Genomic DNA, 19,626 nt, shown 5'->3' on the forward strand with positions numbered 1-19,626 from the left:
CGACAATGTATGACGACCGACTGGTGACATTCTCAACAACCAAAAGGATGAGGCAGATTGGATTGGCGTCAGGTGCAAGGGCTTGCAGGATATATACGTCAATGACTACTGGGAAAAGTCCACGACTGCAGACAAATTGAGTTTGTTGGGTAATTTGAGCTACGGTGTATGACTAGGCAACGGAGTAGTCGCGGACGAGGGTTTTCTTGTTTTGTTTCTTGTTTTATACTATCACTTGCACGACGTGCCTTGGAGCACCACTCTCATTTGCAAGACATATTGGACAGCATGGTCAATTTGTATCAGCATTCGAGAAAAAACAATCCAATTTTGATTTTGTATTTTGAAACTGACGCTACAATCAGACAATGAGTGATCATGGTACTCCTAATTTACCAAGTACAGCCACCCAATTCTGGCGCTCCCATATAATACAAAAAGAAAGACGTTGACCTGGAAAGATTATGACTGTATGATGCGCTTATAAGTGATTTTGAGGACAGGTAAAATATGTGGTATCAGGCGGTTATTGTATCGTATGATTGCCAAACTAGGCGGTCTTCTTCCACTGTGTGTAGACACCGATGATACTGCTCAGAGTGCCAGTCAGGCCCACAACACCGTCGTCGAGGTATTTGTTGTAGCCAAGACCTGATATGTGCTCCAGGATATCGCAGACATCGCAGAGAAGCTGCTTCTTGGCGGCAGCGCGCTCACTGGAAACGAGTTAGTACATGCGGCGATGCGGAAAGCGATTCCGAATACTTACATAGAAATGGTCTTGCTCTCAACGACGCCCTCGCCCTCCTTCAGGTCAACCTTTGATGCTCGTGCGCTCAGCTGGCGCAGAGTGTACAGCTGGCCGAGAATGCTGAATGCGATACCAACAGCCCAAGATCGGTAGGCCTCGTGCTGCATGCGCGTAGCGTGCTTCCAGGTCTTGATGCCAGCGGCGTGAGGAATGGTGAGAGAATCGCAGGCGAGGTAGCCGGCGTAACCCAGCTGGCGACCGACTTGGGTGTACTTGAGGACGGGGTCCATGGACTTTGAGTCGGAGGCGGTGGCAGCGGCCTTGAGGTGCTCGACGAACTTGCCGGCTCGGAAGACCTTTCGGAACAGGCCGAACTGCTTCTTGAGGGCGTTCCAGGGAGCGACCTTGTCTGCGGTTGCGTTGCCGCGGAGGAGGTACCAGGCGTAGAAACGGGCAAAGTACTGGAAGACTCGCATGAGCTTGTCGCGACCGAGAGTGGTGGCCATGTAGCGCAGGTAGTGCGCTACCGTGGGGTGGTAGATGACTGCGTCGGCGACCATGATTGCGATGGAAATAGAGCTTGATGGGATCGAGTTCGAAGTTGCGCAGAGCTATGCGATAGTCGACAAGTAATTACAGTTTCACCAGTAAGAACCCAGCAATTACTGATGATGGAACAAGGCGATTAAAGATGGAGATGGAGATGGAGATGGAAAGAGATAGGTTCAAGTTGGGTGTGAAAAGCTGGGGAAGAAGGAACGCGCGAATCGAGTCAATAAGTTTATTAAGGTGCAAGTGCAAATGCAATGCAATCCCCACGGTACGGTTGGGTTACGTTCCCCTAGTACGGTACAGTACAGTTAATGGTAGAGATTTGGTCAAACGTGGAGACGGAGACTTGACCGAGATGCCGAGGTCCGCTCACGAGAGCGGGATCTAGACAAGGGAAAGGAGAGAGAGAATCTCATGCAAAAGTATTGCCTGTTTGGGTCTGGGGTAAGGGGAGCAGGGGAATAATTGCCTATCTTGTGAAGAAACAAGATAGAGATAAAGAGTCTAGTTGCCGTGGTTTGTTATATCAACTTGCTTTTTAATTTACTTTGGTCCATGTCGATACAACGGCATTTGATATGGAGCTTTCACAGGCAAGGAAGCTTCTTAACTCCAGGTTAGTAGATAGAGTTCGAGTTCATCAACGAAGCACATGACCCGAGGCCTCGGGTTCAGCAACAATCATAGGGACAAAACGGGGAAGCTTGGCGCCATTGAACCTCGGAAACTGTCCGTCAAAGTGAAAAGGTACCGTAATCGTTGGAGAAGACTTGTTATCAGCTGCCAGTCCAGTCCAGCTCAAACTCAGCTGGAACTCCCAAGGTAATAGAAGTCCGATTCTATGCGGATAACCTTTGATCCGGTTCCGTCATGGAACAAGACCGCCGGTTGGATGGGACAGTCGGTGGAAATAAGGAAGGAAGGCATGTATGGGGAACCCGAGGAAGGAGCGCATGGTTGATTGATATATGCAGGACCCATTTGCCTGAGGCGAGCAACGTCAACATTACACACCTACCTACAGGAAACTGAACAAGATACGAGGCAAAGACATTCAACAATTCCAACTTTGTTCCTGTTTCCCCCAAAACCCACTTATCGTTGCCTCACTTCGGTGTTTTATGAAGATCTCCAGTCTCCAACAGAACAAAACCCCCGCTTAAACGTCAATATGAGCGAGCCACCCCCACTACATCCGCCTCACAAGGCCACGAGAACAGGAGGAAATCAAAGAGATGGCGGGTCTCTGAAGTGGCTGTGACGACAAAGACTGTTCCCCTGAGCAATCTCTGGGTTCATGATGTGTATGCTCCTCGGTGAACAACCCCCGAGATTCTCCATCCAAAAAGGCACCTCCAAATTGTGGGGGAAGAAACCGGGACCATCACCCCGTAGTGTACGTACAGAACCCAAGCTAACCAAAGCTACAGTTTAACAGTTGGGGGAGCTTTGGAGACCCCGGGAAATCCTCTTGCTACCGCTTCCCCTCGGCCGGGCTACTGCTGTGCGGTCACCAAGGTCCATGAGATTCCGATATTGAGACGTCCTGGTTGGTGCAAATGCCCATTGCCATTACATGAGAAGTCTTGAACTTGCGGCTCCAGAGCCCATAACTCGCACGGATGGGGCCGTTGATGGCCGCCCCCCGGGATGCGGGCGTATCATTGATTGGCATTGGATGGATCGTCATCCGTCAATTGTCGTCAAGTCACGGACGCGGTTGTTACTCTGCTCTGCTTTGCGCTGCTCAGGCTCAGGCTCAGGCACTTGCTTTTACATAACTTGCTCCCGTCTCCCGTCTCGTCGCGCGCTCTTGTCTTCTCCCTCTTCCTCTCTCCTATATACATCAACCCTTTCCAAAGCTTCACGATACCCTCATACCCCGCCATCATAACGACTTTGTACTTGTCTTCCCCTCCCGTCGATTAAATCTCCATTCTCTATTCCTATCTCTATTTCAAAATCAGTCACAATGTCTACCACCAACAGCGGACAAGAATCTGAAAAGGTTAACACTAACATTGTTACCCTTACCCGCTTCCTCACTGAGGAGCAGGCCAAGCACCCCGAGGCTACTGGTGACTTTACGTACGCTCATGTGACCCTCCAATTCTCATGATAACCATACTAATTACTCTTTAGCCTGTTGTGTCACGCTCTCCAGTTCTCTTTCAAGTCCATCGCCTACTACATCCGACGCGCCACCCTTGTAAACCTCACCGGTCTGGCTGGTTCTTCCAACATTACCGGAGACGACCAGAAGAAGCTCGATGTCATCTCCAATGACCTCTTCATTGAGGCCATGCGCTCTTCAGGCAAGTGTGCGCTCCTCGTTTCCGAGGAGGAGGACGAAATCATCTATTTCAAGGACGCTTCAGATGCCCGCTACGCTGTCGCCTGCGATCCCATTGACGGTTCCTCCAACTTGGACGCTGGTGTCTCAGTCGGTACCATCTTCGCCATTCACAAGCTTCCCGAAGGCTCAAAGGGCTGCAAGGAGGACATCCTGAAGCCCGGTACTGAGCTACTCGCCGCCGGTTTCACCATGTACGGTGCCTCAGCTCAGCTCGTCATCACCATGCGCGGCGGAACCGTTAACGGCTTCACTCTCGACAACGGTGTCGGCGAGTTCATCCTGTCTCACCCCAACATGCGCCTGCCCAAGTCTCGCGACATCTACTCCTGCAATGAGGGTAACTCGCTATACTGGGATGACAAGACCATCAACTACTTCAACTCGCTGAAGCAGGCTCAAGAAAACGGCAAGCCTTACAGCGCGCGTTACATCGGTTCCATGGTTGCTGATGCTTACCGAACTCTGCTGTACGGAGGTATCTTTGCTTACCCCGCCGACAAGAAGAGCCCCAAGGGCAAGCTCCGTATCCTCTACGAGTGTGCGCCCATGGCTCTTATCTTTGAGAATGGTTAGTTTCGCATTTCTATTTCGTCAAAGTCACATTTCGCTAACTTGATTCCCAGCCGGTGGCCAAGCTGTCGACAGCAAGATGAACCGTCTGCTCGAGGTTGTGCCCGAGCACATCCACGACAAGGCCGGTATTTTCATGGGTAGTTACGACGAGGTTGAGAAGGTTAAGAAGTTCCACCAGTAAGGTGAAATAACACGGAGCTTTGGCATGGGATCACAAATTCAGTTAAATATCAAAAAGCGAACCTCATGAGTAAATGAGCATTTAATGATCAATTTATCACATATGTTTTTTATATCATCATGCTGAGTGTCGTCATGATGAGATGTCATGATCGTGAGCCATCATGGTGGCGGTTTGATTGGGCATGTCACCGCCGCACCCTGTCTGTCATACAAGTGGCATGACGTGCTTGCAGCTGTCCGATTGCAATTATATCCACACAATAAGATGTGGCTGGCATTTGTCTCTAATCGCTTTATGAATGCTGTGTTCATCTCAAATATGGAAGCCTTGTGCAACCCATTGACACGTTTTCTTCACAACCCAATGCGGTAGATCAAAACAGCCTGGGCAATCTCACTCAAAGGATGAGAGTGTTGATTACTTTTCTTCTTAAGAACGACTGCAATTTAGCGCTATAACCTAAGACGTAATCTTTCTTACGGCGAAGAATACTTGTATCCAAACTGCTCCTTGGCCTCATCAACAGTCGCCTTGAGATCCGCACGCTTCTTCCTTGCCTCTTCATCCACAGGGTCCAGCCCCGTCGGCCTATCCTCATTAGTAGGCAGCAATATACCGCGTCGGACAGCAGGTCTCTCGAGCATACGTGCAAACCAAGCCTTCACGTTAGGGTATTGGTCCCACGAGATTGTGGTTCGTGGTAGACGGTCGGCCCAGCCGATGAGGGCAATGTCCGCGATGGAGTAGCGGCCTCTGCCAGGACCAACGATGTAGTCTCGCCCCAAAAGCCGCTTGTCCAGGACGCCGTACAGACGTTCGGTCTCTCCGACGTAACGCTGGATACCATATGGCATTGCGGGTTTCGCATCGTAGAGAAAGTGTAGGACTTGACCTTGCCTAGTAGCGTGTCAGTTAATCATCTTGTCTCCAAAGACAAGAGTGACTTACATAGGTCCAATCCCACCATGCTGCCATCCAATCCACGATTCGGCATAAGTATAATCATCATCATCAACCTTGAAAGAGAATTTATACTCGGGGTCGTACTTTCTCGTCAGGTAGCTCAGAATAGCATTCCCTTCGAACACAGCGAGGTCACTGTTATCATGGTCAACTAACACTGGGATACGACCATTAGGGTTAAGAGCAGTGAACCACGGCTCCTTTTGGACCTTTTTGCTAATATCGATGCCTTGGATAGTGTAGTCTGTTCCATAAGCATCACGAAGCTCCTCGAGAAGGATCTGGGCTTTAACACCATTTGGCGTGCCCCAGGTGAGGAGTTCGATGCCCTTTGAGGCGATGAGACCGGTTGGCCGAGACATTGAATAGCTGCGCTTAGTATTTTGAGTAGAGTTTTGAGTAGTATATTGAAGTGTTGAGGGTGATTTGTGGTATTGATGATGCTGTAGGAGTATACGTGTTGGTTTTAAGGATGAGTATCTCTTCATCATGAAGCGTACAGAAGCCATATTCTATCACTTTGAGTTTCAAATCGCGTGCTCTCTGATAACAAATCAACTAAACCTCACCAAAACTCTTGCCAATTGAATTCAGACATATCCCTCTCGCAGCTGAAGTACAATGCTTACAAAACAACGCCACGAGTGTGCTTACTCATACCTCGACTCAAAGTGACGATGCAATTTGGAATCATCCCCCAGGACCCTGACCATAACAACATATGCAACACACCCTAAACTAAAAAGTTCTAGTACAATAACAATTCCCGAATTGGTAATTCGTTTCTGAATGACGGTGAAGAATTCCCACTCTGTATCTTGGTTCGAGAACGGCTTCACCGTCGTTCTGTTTGTTGGCAAATCTTGAATGAAACAACTAACATGTGGTCCAAACAGCACGATCTACACACAGACAGTGGAACTACTGCGCGGTAGAAGAAAAAGAAAGAAAGAAAGAAAGAAAGAAAGAAAGAAAAAATGCCTCGCAGGTTTCATCTGTAGATTGAGAGTAGGGATCGGCCCGTTGTTTCTGCTACGCTTTGTCCAGGGTAACTCCCAGCTCTCGACAACGCCGTTGTGCACGGTTGAAATAGTTTCAGATATGAGAAGGGTTTTCCTTCGATAGATGGATCAGTGCTTTCTTTTAGTAGATCAACAAGAGATCAATGCTTTTGTTTGGTCAGTCGTCAAAAGATCAATGCTTCTTAGTAGTAGGGGTTCGGATTCGCCATACAGTCTGGAACTGTGTCTGTTCCACTATCGTGACTAGCAAGTGCACGTTTTACTATGCATTTTCACAGTAGAGTTAATATGGTACGAGCTTCGTACTATGCGCTGCAACGATAACCCTTGCTGAGGATCACTTTGTGGTGGAGTCAAGTTTGGGAATAAGACGAAAGCTTGTCGGAGTAAAGGGGTCCTTGTTGATTATCTTGAGATTTCATGCTTCCGAGAGAACCGCCCCGGATATCCGGATCACACACTAGCAGGATGATAACTTCAGGGTTTTTGTGTAGCACAAGCACATATAGACACGCCGCCATAATACACCTTCTATGATTCCCATAGGATTGCAATGCAATGTTGCATTCTTACAATTTGACAACCTCTATTCTCCCAGAAAGTGAACAAGCATCTACGTCACAATCATGAGGTCGGTACTGGGGAGCTCTGCTCTGCTTGCTTAGCAATTGGGTTCTGACTGTCTTTGGGCTGCAGAGCGCCCGCCTCAGAAGCCAAGTTTGCAGTTCCCCACCCTTCCTTCGTCCCTCGATGAGATCCTTGGGACGATGGCTATTGGGTAGACTAGCAGAATATGGGAGCTGACGGATCACGGCACCGCTTGAGCTTGGGATAGAGGCAGACCGTTGAGTGGACAGAGCTGGCAGCCATCGTGAATGTGATAATGCAGCTCTGCGGCCTGAAAAAAGGACAATTCCAAAGAACAACAGCAACACCACAACCCTCTTCTTTTGCTTTTCCGCTTCCCTTTATCCGTCGAAGCTCTACTTGCGTGTTGTCTGGCGACAAATCATGTCGGTCAGTGTATATAGTGCATGGCCCCCAAAGGCGCAAGAATGAATGGCATGTAAATCAGTACTAGAAATCAGGGAAATGATACTGGGTGCCAGGTTTAAATCTGTAAAAAGAAATCCCCGACAGGCGCCAAGAGTGTCTCACGGTTGAAGAGGTAGGATACCGGTAGATCCGTGACGTCTTTTGACGCCGCTAGGCCATTAAGCCCAGCGCTCCATCTAACCTCTTTTCTACGTCTATCTTGATTGAAGGCATATTCAAGACAAGATCTTGCTATTCAAGTAATTGGGACCTGAAGATCATGGGGAGTGCACATAAGTGACTCCTCGACAAGACAACCAGACGGCATGTAGCTGCACTGCACGTCTGAAGGATTCAAGCCACTGATGTAGCCATTTATCTTGCGCCTGCCATCTTGTCTTTCAGCGGGTGGTTTCACCCTAAGAGATCAGTCCCTATTCACTGCCAAGAGCTCCCTGGACCTTTGTGGTCCATTCCCCGAGACAGCTGGTTCGTCCTTTAAGCTAACGTGAAACTCTCCAAGAGACATCAGTAAAGCTTGACTAAGTTCAGCGAACCGGCGTATTTTTGGTGGCTCTTTCGTGCAAGTGCCCCCCAAACGAAACTAACCTAAGCCTCACGTCTCGCTTTCGTTTAATTATCAGTATCCATATTAGTCACCCTGGACTACCAGGCCATAGCAGGTAGCTAATGCTAGCCTAGCGATGCCAAACGGCACCATCGTGGCTTTCGGCTGGCGGCACCGGTGAGAGCCGTCCCTGTGCCAGAGGCATGGAGCTAGTGGTATTAGACACAGACAAGATGAGACGGCTTGACTTGCTTGTGGAGCGAACAGGATTCCATTCGCCAAGTCGCGAATTCGCCGTAGACTCATACATGATGGAGTCGTCGTGTTGGGGGATTCGTGATGGTAGCGGCGACGATCGTTTAGTTGACTTGCCTATTGAGTGAGTCAACAAACGGCGCGGCTCACTTGTTGAATACGCTCAAAACCTTGAGATAGCATGACGCCGAAGCGCCGGATAGAGCTCAATCCAAGGACAACGTTAAACGAGGCTATTCCGTTTGGACCACCATGTGTTGGTTGTGCTTGATAATCAGGACAAGGCATGTGATGGAACGGCATTGCAAAGGGAGTCCCGGCATTTCTGGAGGCTAAGGTTAGCCTTTAGCTAGACACAAGATCGCCTTGTTTGCTCAGCTAAAGTAGCGGCAACCATTTATTCGGCTCTCAGTCGTCACTTTTGTTGCAGTTGATGGGGAAGCGGGACAAAGTGCCTAAGTGCCACTGGTAAAGATAGAATAACGCGAAATTCCACCATGGGGAAATGGTAAACTCAATCGTGTAGCGGCCACATGAAGGCGTTGAGGCGCAAGATGTCTATTGGCACGAGGTGTAAACAGAAGAAACACAGAGGATGGATCATTGCAACTTGGAGAATGAAGATGCCTGATCGGTCAAACCCGAGAGATGGGAGCATGACGTGCAACTGTCGCAACAAGGCAGACTGGTGTGAATGCGAGAGTAGTAGACAAAAGTTCGTAATGACTTTGAAGGTGTTGCGATGTTGTTAGCAGACAAGCCAGTCAATTCATGCCTACACGAGAATGGGGTATCAAGATGCGATTATAGACAAGGACAAGGCGTGAATGTGCGTACAAAGTTCCCCCGGATGTTGAAACACTTGACCAACCTGGTGATGTTTCTGGACAGCACAGCTTCAGCTTCATTCAGCCTCTTTCATGTCTCGAAGTCGAAGCTATCCTCGAACGATTGAATATACGACAGGAGACTGGCCAAGGTACACAAAAGGGCGTGTCTTGGAGTGTGTCCGCTAGTTACAGCCTCAATGAAGAACCAACGGATGGATGGGTGGCTTCCCAACCTGTCGGCTACCACTCGGCGAGATTCCCATGCGGCCGTTGACTGTTTGTGTGTGTGTGAGTGCGAGTGTCGCAATGTCTTTGTCTTCTTGTCGACGGGAAAAAGCAAATCAAACAATGACGGGATCTTGGTCCCCCAAGCGAAGAATGTGTGTGAGGGAAGAGACCCCCTGGTCCTCCGCCTTTTCAACACTGCAAAACGCTCTTTCCTACGTTAAACTGGCGGACATTGGCATCCCGGTCGCAATTGCCCCACATGAATCACAGAGCGGGGATGATCGAAGCAGGGGGCACCCCCGCCAGGCAAGTGCAGACAGGTACGTACCTCTCCATTTTCCCAAAGTAGAAAGAGGTACGTACCGTCTATCTTTAGTTCCCACTTATCAAATCTAGGCGCAGGGAAGGGGGGGGAGATTGGGTTCACGACGCTTTGCTATCACTACCACTACCAACCTCCAGCCTCATAGCGGAGCCAAGAAAGTCAGTACTAGCACTTTTAACCAAAACAGGGTGTCATGTTGCGCTCCGGATGAAGGGGGCTCGGCCGGTAGAAACGTGGCGGAGTTGATTGTCGCTTTCTTCTCTCTCTTCCTTTCATTTTCATTTTTGACAGGGACCCTCAATATCAGGACCAGGACCAGGCCCAGTGTGGGTTTACCAGAAAAATCTCCCCGTCTCCGTCTCCGTCTCCGGTCCGGGACAGGGAAAATCAACGATTCCGGAACCCGTTGATGTTTCTGTCACGGCGATTGGGTTCTGGTTTTTTGGCTTTTTACTTTCGATCTTGGGAATGGTATCAGGAAGAATACTGCTGCCTAGGAATCGCTTCGGAGATCCAACCCCAGAAAAGAAGGACGTTACCAAAGGGTCATGACACCAATCGCATTCAATTCGTCTATTTTGTCCTCTGCCCGATGATGAATATGGAGCGGCGGGTGACTCAACTTTGGCTTTTTTTACTCTAGATGCGTATTCTATTGCATGACTGACTGCCAGTCCAAAGTAACAGTGGCACTGCATTTCGCATTGAATGCGACGCGACAGTGTACAAAACCATAAAAAAACAAAAATAATTCCGCCTTTTACAGACTCGTACCCCTACAGAGTAACATCATGCGCTGGACAAAAGCATACGACGATCGCTACGTTGATGATGCATTGGGCGTACCTATTCCCCAAATTAAACCCGTATCGCGACCGAGTAGAAGATGATCATCCCGACGAACCGCTTTCGGCATGATGAACTGGCGCCAGCCCAGGTACAGGTACGCATGTGGTGCACAGGCAGGCACGGGAAGGATAACAAGATTACACTCGTGGGCCTGGCCTTGCGTTGGCCTTGTGGTTGCAGCGGCACAGCAGGTTACGGTACCCAAGGCCTGGTCTTGCTTGTATGTTCACCTGAAGGATGTATGTATGTTGTATTTCTCGAGCCGAGCGAGCATGATGGGCCGTGAATGCAGTAGCAGCTGCTGCAATCGATCCCATGTTGAGTGTTTTTCTCGCATTCCCCTCCGCTTCTGTTTGTGTGTGTTTTTGTTTTTCGTTCAGTACCATGGACCTCCGACCAAGGATCATGGATACATCCATGAAGTTGGGACTCAAAACAGTAGGAACTTGTTTTTTGCTTGGCTCAGATGCAAGACTCACGGCCCAACCAATCAAAATATGACCCCACCTCTCATCTTGCTCCCGTCCCCTTCAGCCCTACCGCTCGAGGTTGTCCCCACTCAGGCCCTTGCAACGGAGCATTATAAGCCACGCCCCCTCTTTTTTGGAAGCTCCACAGAAGTTCATTCAGTGAAGTCGAGTGCTGTAACAGTCAGTGACTGCAGTAGAGACAACAAGAGCCCCGTCCATGCTTCCATGTGATGCTCCAATATTGAGGCTCAGCTTTTTCAACTCATTTACAAGAAACATGAAAGACGCAGCCGAGATTCAATACATTCCGTTTATTGTGATATCACAGGTGACGTCTCGCCAAGAATCTCTGCCGCTGTAGATTACATGACAGCCTGCCTACTACATGCGGCTACTCTCTCTTGCACGGTCTATCCCATCCCTTCTTGGACGATTAGGGAGTGTTTCCCCATGCAGCAACCACGGGGAGCATCGCATCGTGAAAAGCAGCAATCTCTTTGGACGACTTTGTTCCTATCTCCCGGCATCACCGAAGAGCCTTACAGTTAACCTTCACCGCTGACGCTGTCTCTGGTGGTTCCTAACTAACTCAAGGGGGATGTCCAAACGAGATACCCTCCTCCTCCTCCTCCGACGTGCTGCAGCCCTACGGGGGTACAATGTCGCAGCTCAAAATCGATATCAATCAATCATGACATGGCATTCACCTCTGGTTGTTGCACCAGAGGGGAGGAGGGAAAAAAAGTACCGTCTCAGCCCAAATGGCGGACCACCGCCCCATCTCCGCATTTCGCTGGCTGCATCCACAACCACAACAACTGACAGTTACGCCTCTTGTTTGATGCTGTACCTTTGGAGTCTTGGGATTGAACAGCCAAGAGTCAATTGCATCTTCAGCCCACGGAGAATATGCACGGATTTGGAAATGGCGGACCGAGACATACAGAGACAGAGCACACAGCTGTCAGGCAGCCTTGTGTGACCATATGCTGCGTCCTTTGCTTTCAAGTGATACGATTGGATTCGCTAGGTTAGGTACTCGTTCCAGCTCCGATGCAGTGGATCTCAGCCCTTTTTTCTTTGGCTTTGTTTTTTCGCTTTACTTATCCGCTGTGTCTTGCATCCACAGTCATCACTTTGAATTATAGCTTGGCCCTGCTTTTACTTTAGTCACACACGCGCGTCCTTTTCCCAAAGGGTATCTTTGTTACGATCAACAATCGAATGAGTTTCCTCATGAGGAGATTCCATTCTATCGGACGCTCGAAAGTTAATTGCGGCTCATATGTCCATTGACTTTCGGACTTTAGTGGTCATAAGAAATGGAATTAACGGCACCACGTTTCGAGTTGCGCCCGCGCAAAGGTAACCCGACTCTGAATTTAACCCTGCACTTGTATTTAGCCCACATTGTCGTTTTTGGACCCCAAAGGCCCATGCCCCCCTGTTGTATCCTCTAGGCGCACCCTACAGCCCTCATAATTGCCCCTCCCGTCCCCTTCATCTTTTCTGGCAGCAGACGAGCCGGGCGGGCGTGTGCTTGTCCATCATTTCCCAAGAGGGGAAGAATCGTGTCCCATCATCACCAGTGAGTGGTTTCAAGCTATTATCCCAGCGAGCCCCAAAAGGCGAAAGCTTGATGGAAACGACGCGGGAATGAAATGAATTCACAGCTCGGACACTACAGTAACATGGTTGGGATATTGGGACCAATAATTCAAATCATTTCCCCCCTGTCATGGTCGAGTAAATGTCCCAACGTGGTTAAGTTGAGTTGAAAAGTCGTGACAACTTTTGGTTCGCATGCTGTAGCAGCAGCAAGCCATCCATGTTTGCTTTGCTTTGCTTTGCTTTTGCTTCACGTGAAAGAGAGACAGAAACAGAAACAGAGAAGGATAGAGGTCTGTCTCTGCTTCACAAGTCCGCAGCCGAGGAGGGGGATCGATCGAGTGTCGCGTCTTTGTATCACATCAAGTGAGAGCATTCGATAAGCGATAGTTGTTAAATGCCCGCGTCTAAAATATAATTTTCGGGGACATTTTGAATCGATAGTTACTATCTAGACAAAAGATGTCTCCGTTCTATCCTGGTAATGGCAGTGCCAGACCAACAAAGTCTCCGGGCTTTTGTCTCTCGCCTACTACCCAACTAACCCGTGCCTGGTATAGATGTGGGATAGCCCATGTCAAGTCAGCCAAAGCAAAAAAAATACAGCAGAGCAGTGTGAGAACGGATCCCCATTATGCCGTCCCTTCAGTGGCTTGTTGAGGGGGGAAGAGTGAGAACCTTATTCCCACCCTCGTCGGCGGGAGGACGATGCCATGGTACCGAGGAAGTGGGTGAAGGTTCCTGTCAGATTGTCAGATGGTCAGACTGTCAGACGGCAGTGAGTAAGAGGAAAGGAGTAGGAAAGGGGTATCTCTATCTCTTGTTGGTTATAAGGAGTTTAGTTTAGTTTAAATCCGGGAGTTCATTTCAGACACACACTGTTGACCAGATCAACGGTGACTGTTTAGTGTGTTCACATGGCAAAGGCCAGCCACTGTTTACTTTTCCGGTACACAACGGATGTAACGGGATGGCTTTTTGTTGAATGGTCGCCGAAGCGCGCGGGGATAACAAGTACTTGCCTACTCCCTACCGACAGTCAGTATCCCCTGTAAATGAGTATCAAACTTCATTGTCGCTATGATAGGCGGGCCAACAACTCATTTGTCTCTGCTTATTGTCGCTTCACGCGCAGAGTGAAATATCAGGTCAGATAATTAATATGCGTATACGGGTATTTGGTTTGAAACAGCAGGTAATAGAAACAACACTGGGGGTTCTGTGCGCCTTGTCGACTGTTTTGTCTTGCCCGGCATGCATTGGCCCCGGCACTATAGACGGCTTCGCCGAACTACTAACCACCAGCAACCTCTAGAGTTAAAGTGACATAATATTCATCTCAAGCTGCATCCCGCCTTTTTGGACAATACGTCAGTGAATAAACAGACAGATAACGAGCACCATCCTATTTTGGATAGCTACAGTTCTTGGTCTCAGGAATCTCTTACTGCTACGAATATACCGGGCGGAGTTGGCAAAAGTCCGACAACTCCGCCGACGACGGGCATTAATTTTCGGTATCTTATTTCAAAAACGCATTGACTGTTTATGACTGTTTGACAATTCAAAGTCCCCGAAAGCATAACTGAGCTCTTAGCTACGTTGGTCCATGATCGACAGCTACAGTCACCGGTCAAACTTTAGCTTGTAAATAGAGACCTACCGGCGTTCTAAAATGCTCTGAAGCTTGAGCTTGAGCTCAGGCCAGGGAGGGGCGCCTCCTCCTCTCCCCTAACCCTAGTCCTTAGTCCCTAGTCCCCCCCAGTCCCAGTGATCTGGCTCAGGCTTGGGTTCAGGGCGCAGCGGCCGACTCTGAACTGAGGGCTTGTGCTTGACTTGTCATGCAAAGGGCGGCGGAGGAACTGTCGGACAGCATTTGTCAGAGGGGTGTATTATTTCATTCTGCTATAACAATAAAGGTTAATTAGTTATTAGAGAATACAGAGGAGATAGCAGGATTGACTCAATACGCTCATCCGGTTGGTAGATTACGACTCAAGAGCCCAACCGTACCATATCTCATCTCTCATAGGGCTGGAGATTGTTAATCAGTGGCAATGATTAACGTTGGTTTCTTACTCCCCCCGCGATTAAATCGTTGGTACTTGCCTTTTAGGTTCTCATCTTCTACTGCTTGATAAGCATCATCGGAAAAGATTGGACGACAGCCGCCCTTGGCCCTGTGTGTGCGTGTAAATAGACCCCAATATCAAAAACAACTGCAACCCTCCCCAAAAAGAATAACCCGTGATGGTATGTTGATCAAAAAGGCGGACGAAGGATAACGGGCGGTGCCACGTACATACATCCAACTGCTTATCACCCATGGCGGATTCAGGGGCAAGAACAAGAGCAGCCTGGCAATACTCGAGTGTTATTGGATCCAACCATTCTATTTGAGAGGTTGCTTGAGGCAAGGCAAATCAAACGCACGATGGAATGTGGGAGCAGCCCAGAGGTTTGGGCCACAGCTTCGAAAGATATGTCCACATTGGGTAAGATGTGATGGGAACAACTGACCAGGACCAAAGTTCCCATCCGCAGGCAATGTGCTTTAAGGGGGAGGGAGGGAGACCCTTTGTGTTGCTACTGCTGCTGCTGCTGCTAGCACATGCATCAGGGTAATTTTGAACGGGTGTGCAAGTTTCAGCCATGTTCAACGGTCGAGGCCCGAATCCCATCTATTCGTTGACAAGACTCGAGAGCCAAAGAAACATCATCTCACTATAAATCAAGTTTAACTATTTGAGGAATCATCTTTCATCAAAAAACGGACAATTACCCTACGGGATGCTGGCAGTGAGTGCATAGGAGAGGCACATGAACAAGGCAGGGCTCAGGGAACAACACATGGCATAGTCCCGACAAAAGTCAGGCATGCGTAAGGCTGAATTGAGGTGCCGAGTCCAGTCCGTAGGACAAGAGAGGGGGAGTCCGTTGGGGTTGGGGGTTGGTTCCAAGGGAATAACTCTTCAAAACTCACGGGAATATCACAGTTACAGTAGAGACAGAGTCAGTGAATAAACCCTGCACTTAACTAGGTAATCCATTCGACAGACCACGACGACGTGGATCAAACAAATCGACTGATTTCCCAAGTAACAAGGAAGCTTGTGGGGCGGGCTCAGACTTGGAGATTGGTTCAGTCGCGATTAGGAAATGATGGACGAGGAGTGTTGTTTACATGCCTACAACGTAGCAACGTAGACAGACGAAAGACCTAATCTAGGCTCTAGATTTTCTGTTTGATCTTTATGATAGATAATCAAATAAACAAGGGTATTTTTGGGTTCGGCAACTCATGATCCGCCACTAACATATTATTATCACAGGGTGTGCAGCAACAAGCAACAACGACAATGCCTGTCCAGAGGGCTATGAAGATATTTTTGACACAAACCATTCAACAACATGTGCCGTGCTAAGCTCTATTAGGAAAAAGGTCTTTTCCTGTCTATATCTCCTGGTGCTATAGTCAACTTATATGCCGGAACGTCTTTCCGTAGGAGCGGTTGCACATGATGATGATGAAGAGGATTTAGTTGTGTATGGTGGTGTGTGTTGAGGCCATACGAACTTTTGACCGACCGATCAAAAACCAGACATGAGAGTAATAAAAGAGGAGGTGGCAAAAATACAGAGAAAAAAAGAGCATCTCTTGTCTGTAGTTGTTTGATGTCAGATGGGGTCATATCCGAACCGTTGAAACTATCTCGATTTTACCCTCAAGCTAGATGCGGCACGGCAAGAAGGGGCTAGAACATCCAACCCGACGCCGTAGTCATCTTCATCCTCAACGGGTTTCGGATTTTTCTTTACTCTACTGCTGTGAATGTGAGTGTGAGTGAGCAGAGTATAGCACGCAACACGCACAAGCCTTCCCGCGGCACGCCCATTGCTTCGCCTCCAAAACTTCAATTTCAGTTGAAACAGTCACCTAGTATGCGGCTGAGGATCCAATGGCGAGGTCACCCCTGCATGCAACCCCAAGCCCGTCACCTATCAGGAAGTAGGTATAGTATTCATGACTGCAAGTCTTTTTAATCGCGCTTGACAACTGGCAATAGATCCAATCAAATATAGTCACTCGTAAGGACAAGGGATCCATCACTAAAAAGCCTAAGCCTCTTCCTACTGATGTTGCTGGACTAGAACTTTGGGCTATTCTTTTTCCGCGCTTGTTTCGTCCTATAGAATCCGAAGCGAAGCAGGGATTCTCATCCTCACGTTGAAAGTCCATACTAAATTACCTACTAAATTCACTGTAACCAACGGGAAAAAAGAATTCCACTCACATGAAAAGCAATGACCAAAGAAAGTAAACGGCGGTTTTCGGAGCAAACCTTGAGGTTGTTCAACTACAGGCCACTATACGTCGTTGTCTTTTAGACAGGCACTGCGATAATTACCGCTGAACGAGGGGGGCTTTTGGTTTCCTAGAGTTTGGGTTCGACATGTCGATGTAACTCTGGCTCGCTCCACGTCTGTTGTGATTGGATCGAGTCTCAATCGTACAAGGGGACCCAGGGTCTACGGCAATCACCGCGGAGCCGGGAATACTCCATTGACACGGAGCCGGCGACTCTTATTCTTTTCCATGTCCGATCCGATGCTACCATGGTATCTGTACAGATCAATAACGACTTCAGTGAAAGGGCTGGTACACTCTCACCACTATGGAATGCACCACTTCATCACAGAGGATCGCTTAGAATAGCGCTACAGAAAGAAACTCACCCAACTAGGCCGCTCATTCAATTTCATGCGTCGTGGATACCCTCAAAAAGCTAGCTAGTAGTGTCTGAGGAGCAACTATCTCGACCAAAGCAGAGTCCGTCCATGTTGGTGGGAGCTCCAGGTGACCAACCCCATCTGCATCTACCGTAATTCCCACCGTACCACGGTGCTTCCAAAGCAGAGTTGATCGACAACATTTTGGTTGACAACGACCGTAATGGTTGTGCAGTGAATCAATCCTACGACTGTCACTCGTGCAGATAAGCGCCAGCGATTTGACATACATAACCGTTGATATCGATATTGTCATCAAAACTCTCCGAGCGCCGTGTCTCGCCTCCCCCCCTCCCTAATGATCAAGTCAAGTCAAGCTCAGGGCGCACGCACACTCATTCGCACTCTGATCGACCTTTGAAGGATTCTGCCAAAGCAGGTTAATTTGCCCCAACTGCCATGCCATGCCATGTACGCGGGTACACACTCCGAAGCCCTGTCGAGTACGTACATATCCTTGACCCGTGTTCTGGGCCTAAAGAAACAGGGTTCAGGGTCAAGTTGCACATCATTAACAGGCAAAATGGACCAAACAAGACTAGCTCGGGGGGCGCTGTAGCAAAAACATGCTGCTGCCACAATTTGGACAAAATGCTTGGTAAACTCAGTGCTCAGCGGAAACGTTATTGGGATGGACATACGTATGTAACTGCTGTCGATCTCTGTCGGGACGGCCCCCAAAGAGACAAGATTCCAGATTCAAGTCAAGCCTTGCGATGCGGATGGTTTGATTTCATTTCATACCCCTGTGCTCATATGCTTTGACAGCACTACTGTACTGCAATTTAGCTCAACTGCTGCAAAATGCCAGATTCGAATGCTATGGAGCGACGCGTTGCCACTCAACGGTCATGGGCAGGGGTCGGCCGCCATCAAGGAGCGTTTCTTTTCCCTAACGTCCCGTTGCGGCCGCGCTTAATCTTAACAGCCGGGAGCTTGATCGTGAAAGACAGCCGAACTGACCCCTGCATGCCATGCGCTGCGATCCTTCAGCACTGACTGAGCCCACTGAGCCCACTGAGAGCTTCCGTATAATCGCTCCAAAAGGGTATCACTTCTTGATAAATAACGGACTGCAGGTAATACATCATCTGAGACTCGATGAAAGCCAAAGCTTGTCGACCAAGCCATCAGGCTGTTGGTTGGCGTCGGTACCTGAACTGGCCGTTGGACCTGTCCCAGTTTCAAGTTGACTGATACGTCACGATTTTTAACGACAGTTCGTCGTGATATTTGATACAATTAAATGTCAAGCCTCTTTGATACAATCCCAGCATCACATGGCTTAGTTTATTTCAGGTCAGTGCAACTTAACAAATATTCCGGTCGATATTTGCAGGGGCAGATAGCTTATTGTCCACAGCCATGTGGTTGGGGGTATGAGACGAGTTGACAGTGTTGATTTGAGATACGGGTAGGGATAGGCGCGGCACTGGGGTAAAACCGCACCATGGTGATGTCGCTTGCTGGGCTTGTCTTGTGCCGCAGTACGTAGTCGTAGTCTACCATGATAAAACGATCTCCCATGCGGCGACCTAGACTTCCCGGCTTTGGCAGAGCTTGGCAAGTCTAAACCAAAAAGGATCGAATAGTCGACAGTGGCTCTAAATACTCATACATGGACATGTTGATCTCCATTCATAGCATCACAAGGCTTGGGCTCACTTTCAGTATGAGGTGAGCACCTAATCCTAATCGTGTCGTCACACAGCCCTACGACGGGCGGCTGGCTTCAGAACTGCCCTAACGACGTGGCCGGCCCGTCAAAAGGTCCTCTAACCCGGAAGAACGGTCCTTGGTGAGAGCCTGGGATTGTTGGACTGTCATTGGTCATCGGCCAACCTGTATCAGAGCTCATCATTTCGGGGTCCATTTTCACTGCCCTTGACTGCTCGGGACCAGTCCTCTGCGATTGGTCAACGTCAATTGATGTGCTCTGGGTTCCATACGTTTGAGTAGCATTAACCAAAACGACCCTTCTTATTTTTTTTCCTGGGATTACCAGGTCCCAAACCCTGGGCAGAGAAACTCGGGCAGGTTCAGGCTCAGACCAGATAGTGGAGAAGAGCTAGGGAAAAGCAAGACGATGGTATGCTGCGCTAGTTGAAGGCAGAGATGGCACAACCTCGAGAAAGCGGGCAAATTAGCCCGAATTAACTCGAGTCTGACTTGAGTCTGCCTTGAGGTGCATGGCTTGTTTTAGGGGAGCTGGTTGGATCGAGGCTTGATTAGCGTCCAGCAAAGTACCAGGCTGAGCGAGGTGCGC

At 48.9% G+C, this 19,626-nt stretch overlaps 5 protein-coding genes across 5 annotated transcripts; 2 read left to right on the plus strand and 3 right to left on the minus strand.

Annotated features, from left to right (window-relative positions):
- Positions 1–550: 550 nt before the first annotated feature.
- Positions 551–1,311, minus strand: FGSG_09281 (uncharacterized protein; the record flags this gene model as incomplete). Its single annotated transcript, XM_011330183.1, has 2 exons — positions 551–716; positions 770–1,311. The coding sequence occupies 2 exons, from the start codon at positions 1,309–1,311 to the stop codon at positions 551–553; spliced, it is 708 nt and encodes a 235-aa protein (XP_011328485.1).
- A 1,530-nt stretch (positions 1,312–2,841) lies between these two features.
- FGSG_09280 (fructose-1,6-bisphosphatase) lies at positions 2,842–4,520 on the plus strand. Its single transcript, XM_011330184.1, has 3 exons — positions 2,842–3,391; positions 3,446–4,227; positions 4,283–4,520. The coding sequence occupies exons 1-3, from the start codon at positions 3,276–3,278 to the stop codon at positions 4,411–4,413; spliced, it is 1,029 nt and encodes a 342-aa protein (XP_011328486.1). The 5' UTR covers positions 2,842–3,275; the 3' UTR covers positions 4,414–4,520.
- Positions 4,521–4,892: 372 nt separating this feature from the next.
- On the minus strand, positions 4,893–5,741 carry FGSG_09279 (uncharacterized protein; the record flags this gene model as incomplete). Its single annotated transcript, XM_011330185.1, has 2 exons — positions 4,893–5,313; positions 5,365–5,741. The coding sequence occupies 2 exons, from the start codon at positions 5,739–5,741 to the stop codon at positions 4,893–4,895; spliced, it is 798 nt and encodes a 265-aa protein (XP_011328487.1).
- A 3,696-nt stretch (positions 5,742–9,437) lies between these two features.
- FGSG_09278 (uncharacterized protein) lies at positions 9,438–10,052 on the plus strand (the record flags this gene model as incomplete). The annotated part of the gene is made up of 3 exons (XM_011330186.1): positions 9,438–9,637; positions 9,780–9,800; positions 9,830–10,052. The coding sequence occupies 3 exons, from the start codon at positions 9,438–9,440 to the stop codon at positions 10,050–10,052; spliced, it is 444 nt and encodes a 147-aa protein (XP_011328488.1).
- Positions 10,053–14,613: 4,561 nt separating this feature from the next.
- FGSG_13542 (uncharacterized protein) lies at positions 14,614–15,223 on the minus strand (the record flags this gene model as incomplete). Its single annotated transcript, XM_011330187.1, has 2 exons — positions 14,614–14,749; positions 15,003–15,223. The coding sequence occupies 2 exons, from the start codon at positions 15,221–15,223 to the stop codon at positions 14,614–14,616; spliced, it is 357 nt and encodes a 118-aa protein (XP_011328489.1).
- Between the last annotated feature and the right edge of the window lie 4,403 nt (positions 15,224–19,626).

The sequence above is a fragment of the Fusarium graminearum genome, chromosome 4 (genome assembly GCF_000240135.3).
Source record: "Fusarium graminearum PH-1 chromosome 4, whole genome shotgun sequence".
In the NCBI taxonomy this organism is placed as follows: domain Eukaryota; kingdom Fungi; phylum Ascomycota; class Sordariomycetes; order Hypocreales; family Nectriaceae; genus Fusarium; species Fusarium graminearum.

Bases quoted from the DNA above. Each gene is read 5' to 3' on its own strand.
- FGSG_09280 (XM_011330184.1), top strand. From the start codon at position 3,276: ATGTCTACCACCAACAGCGGACAAGAATCTGAAAAGGTTAACACTAAC. The intron at 3,392-3,445 runs GTACGCTCATGT...ATTACTCTTTAG, and splicing joins GAGGCTACTGGTGACTTTAC to CCTGTTGTGTCACGCTCTCC. The intron at 4,228-4,282 runs GTTAGTTTCGCA...CTTGATTCCCAG, and splicing joins GGCTCTTATCTTTGAGAATG to CCGGTGGCCAAGCTGTCGAC.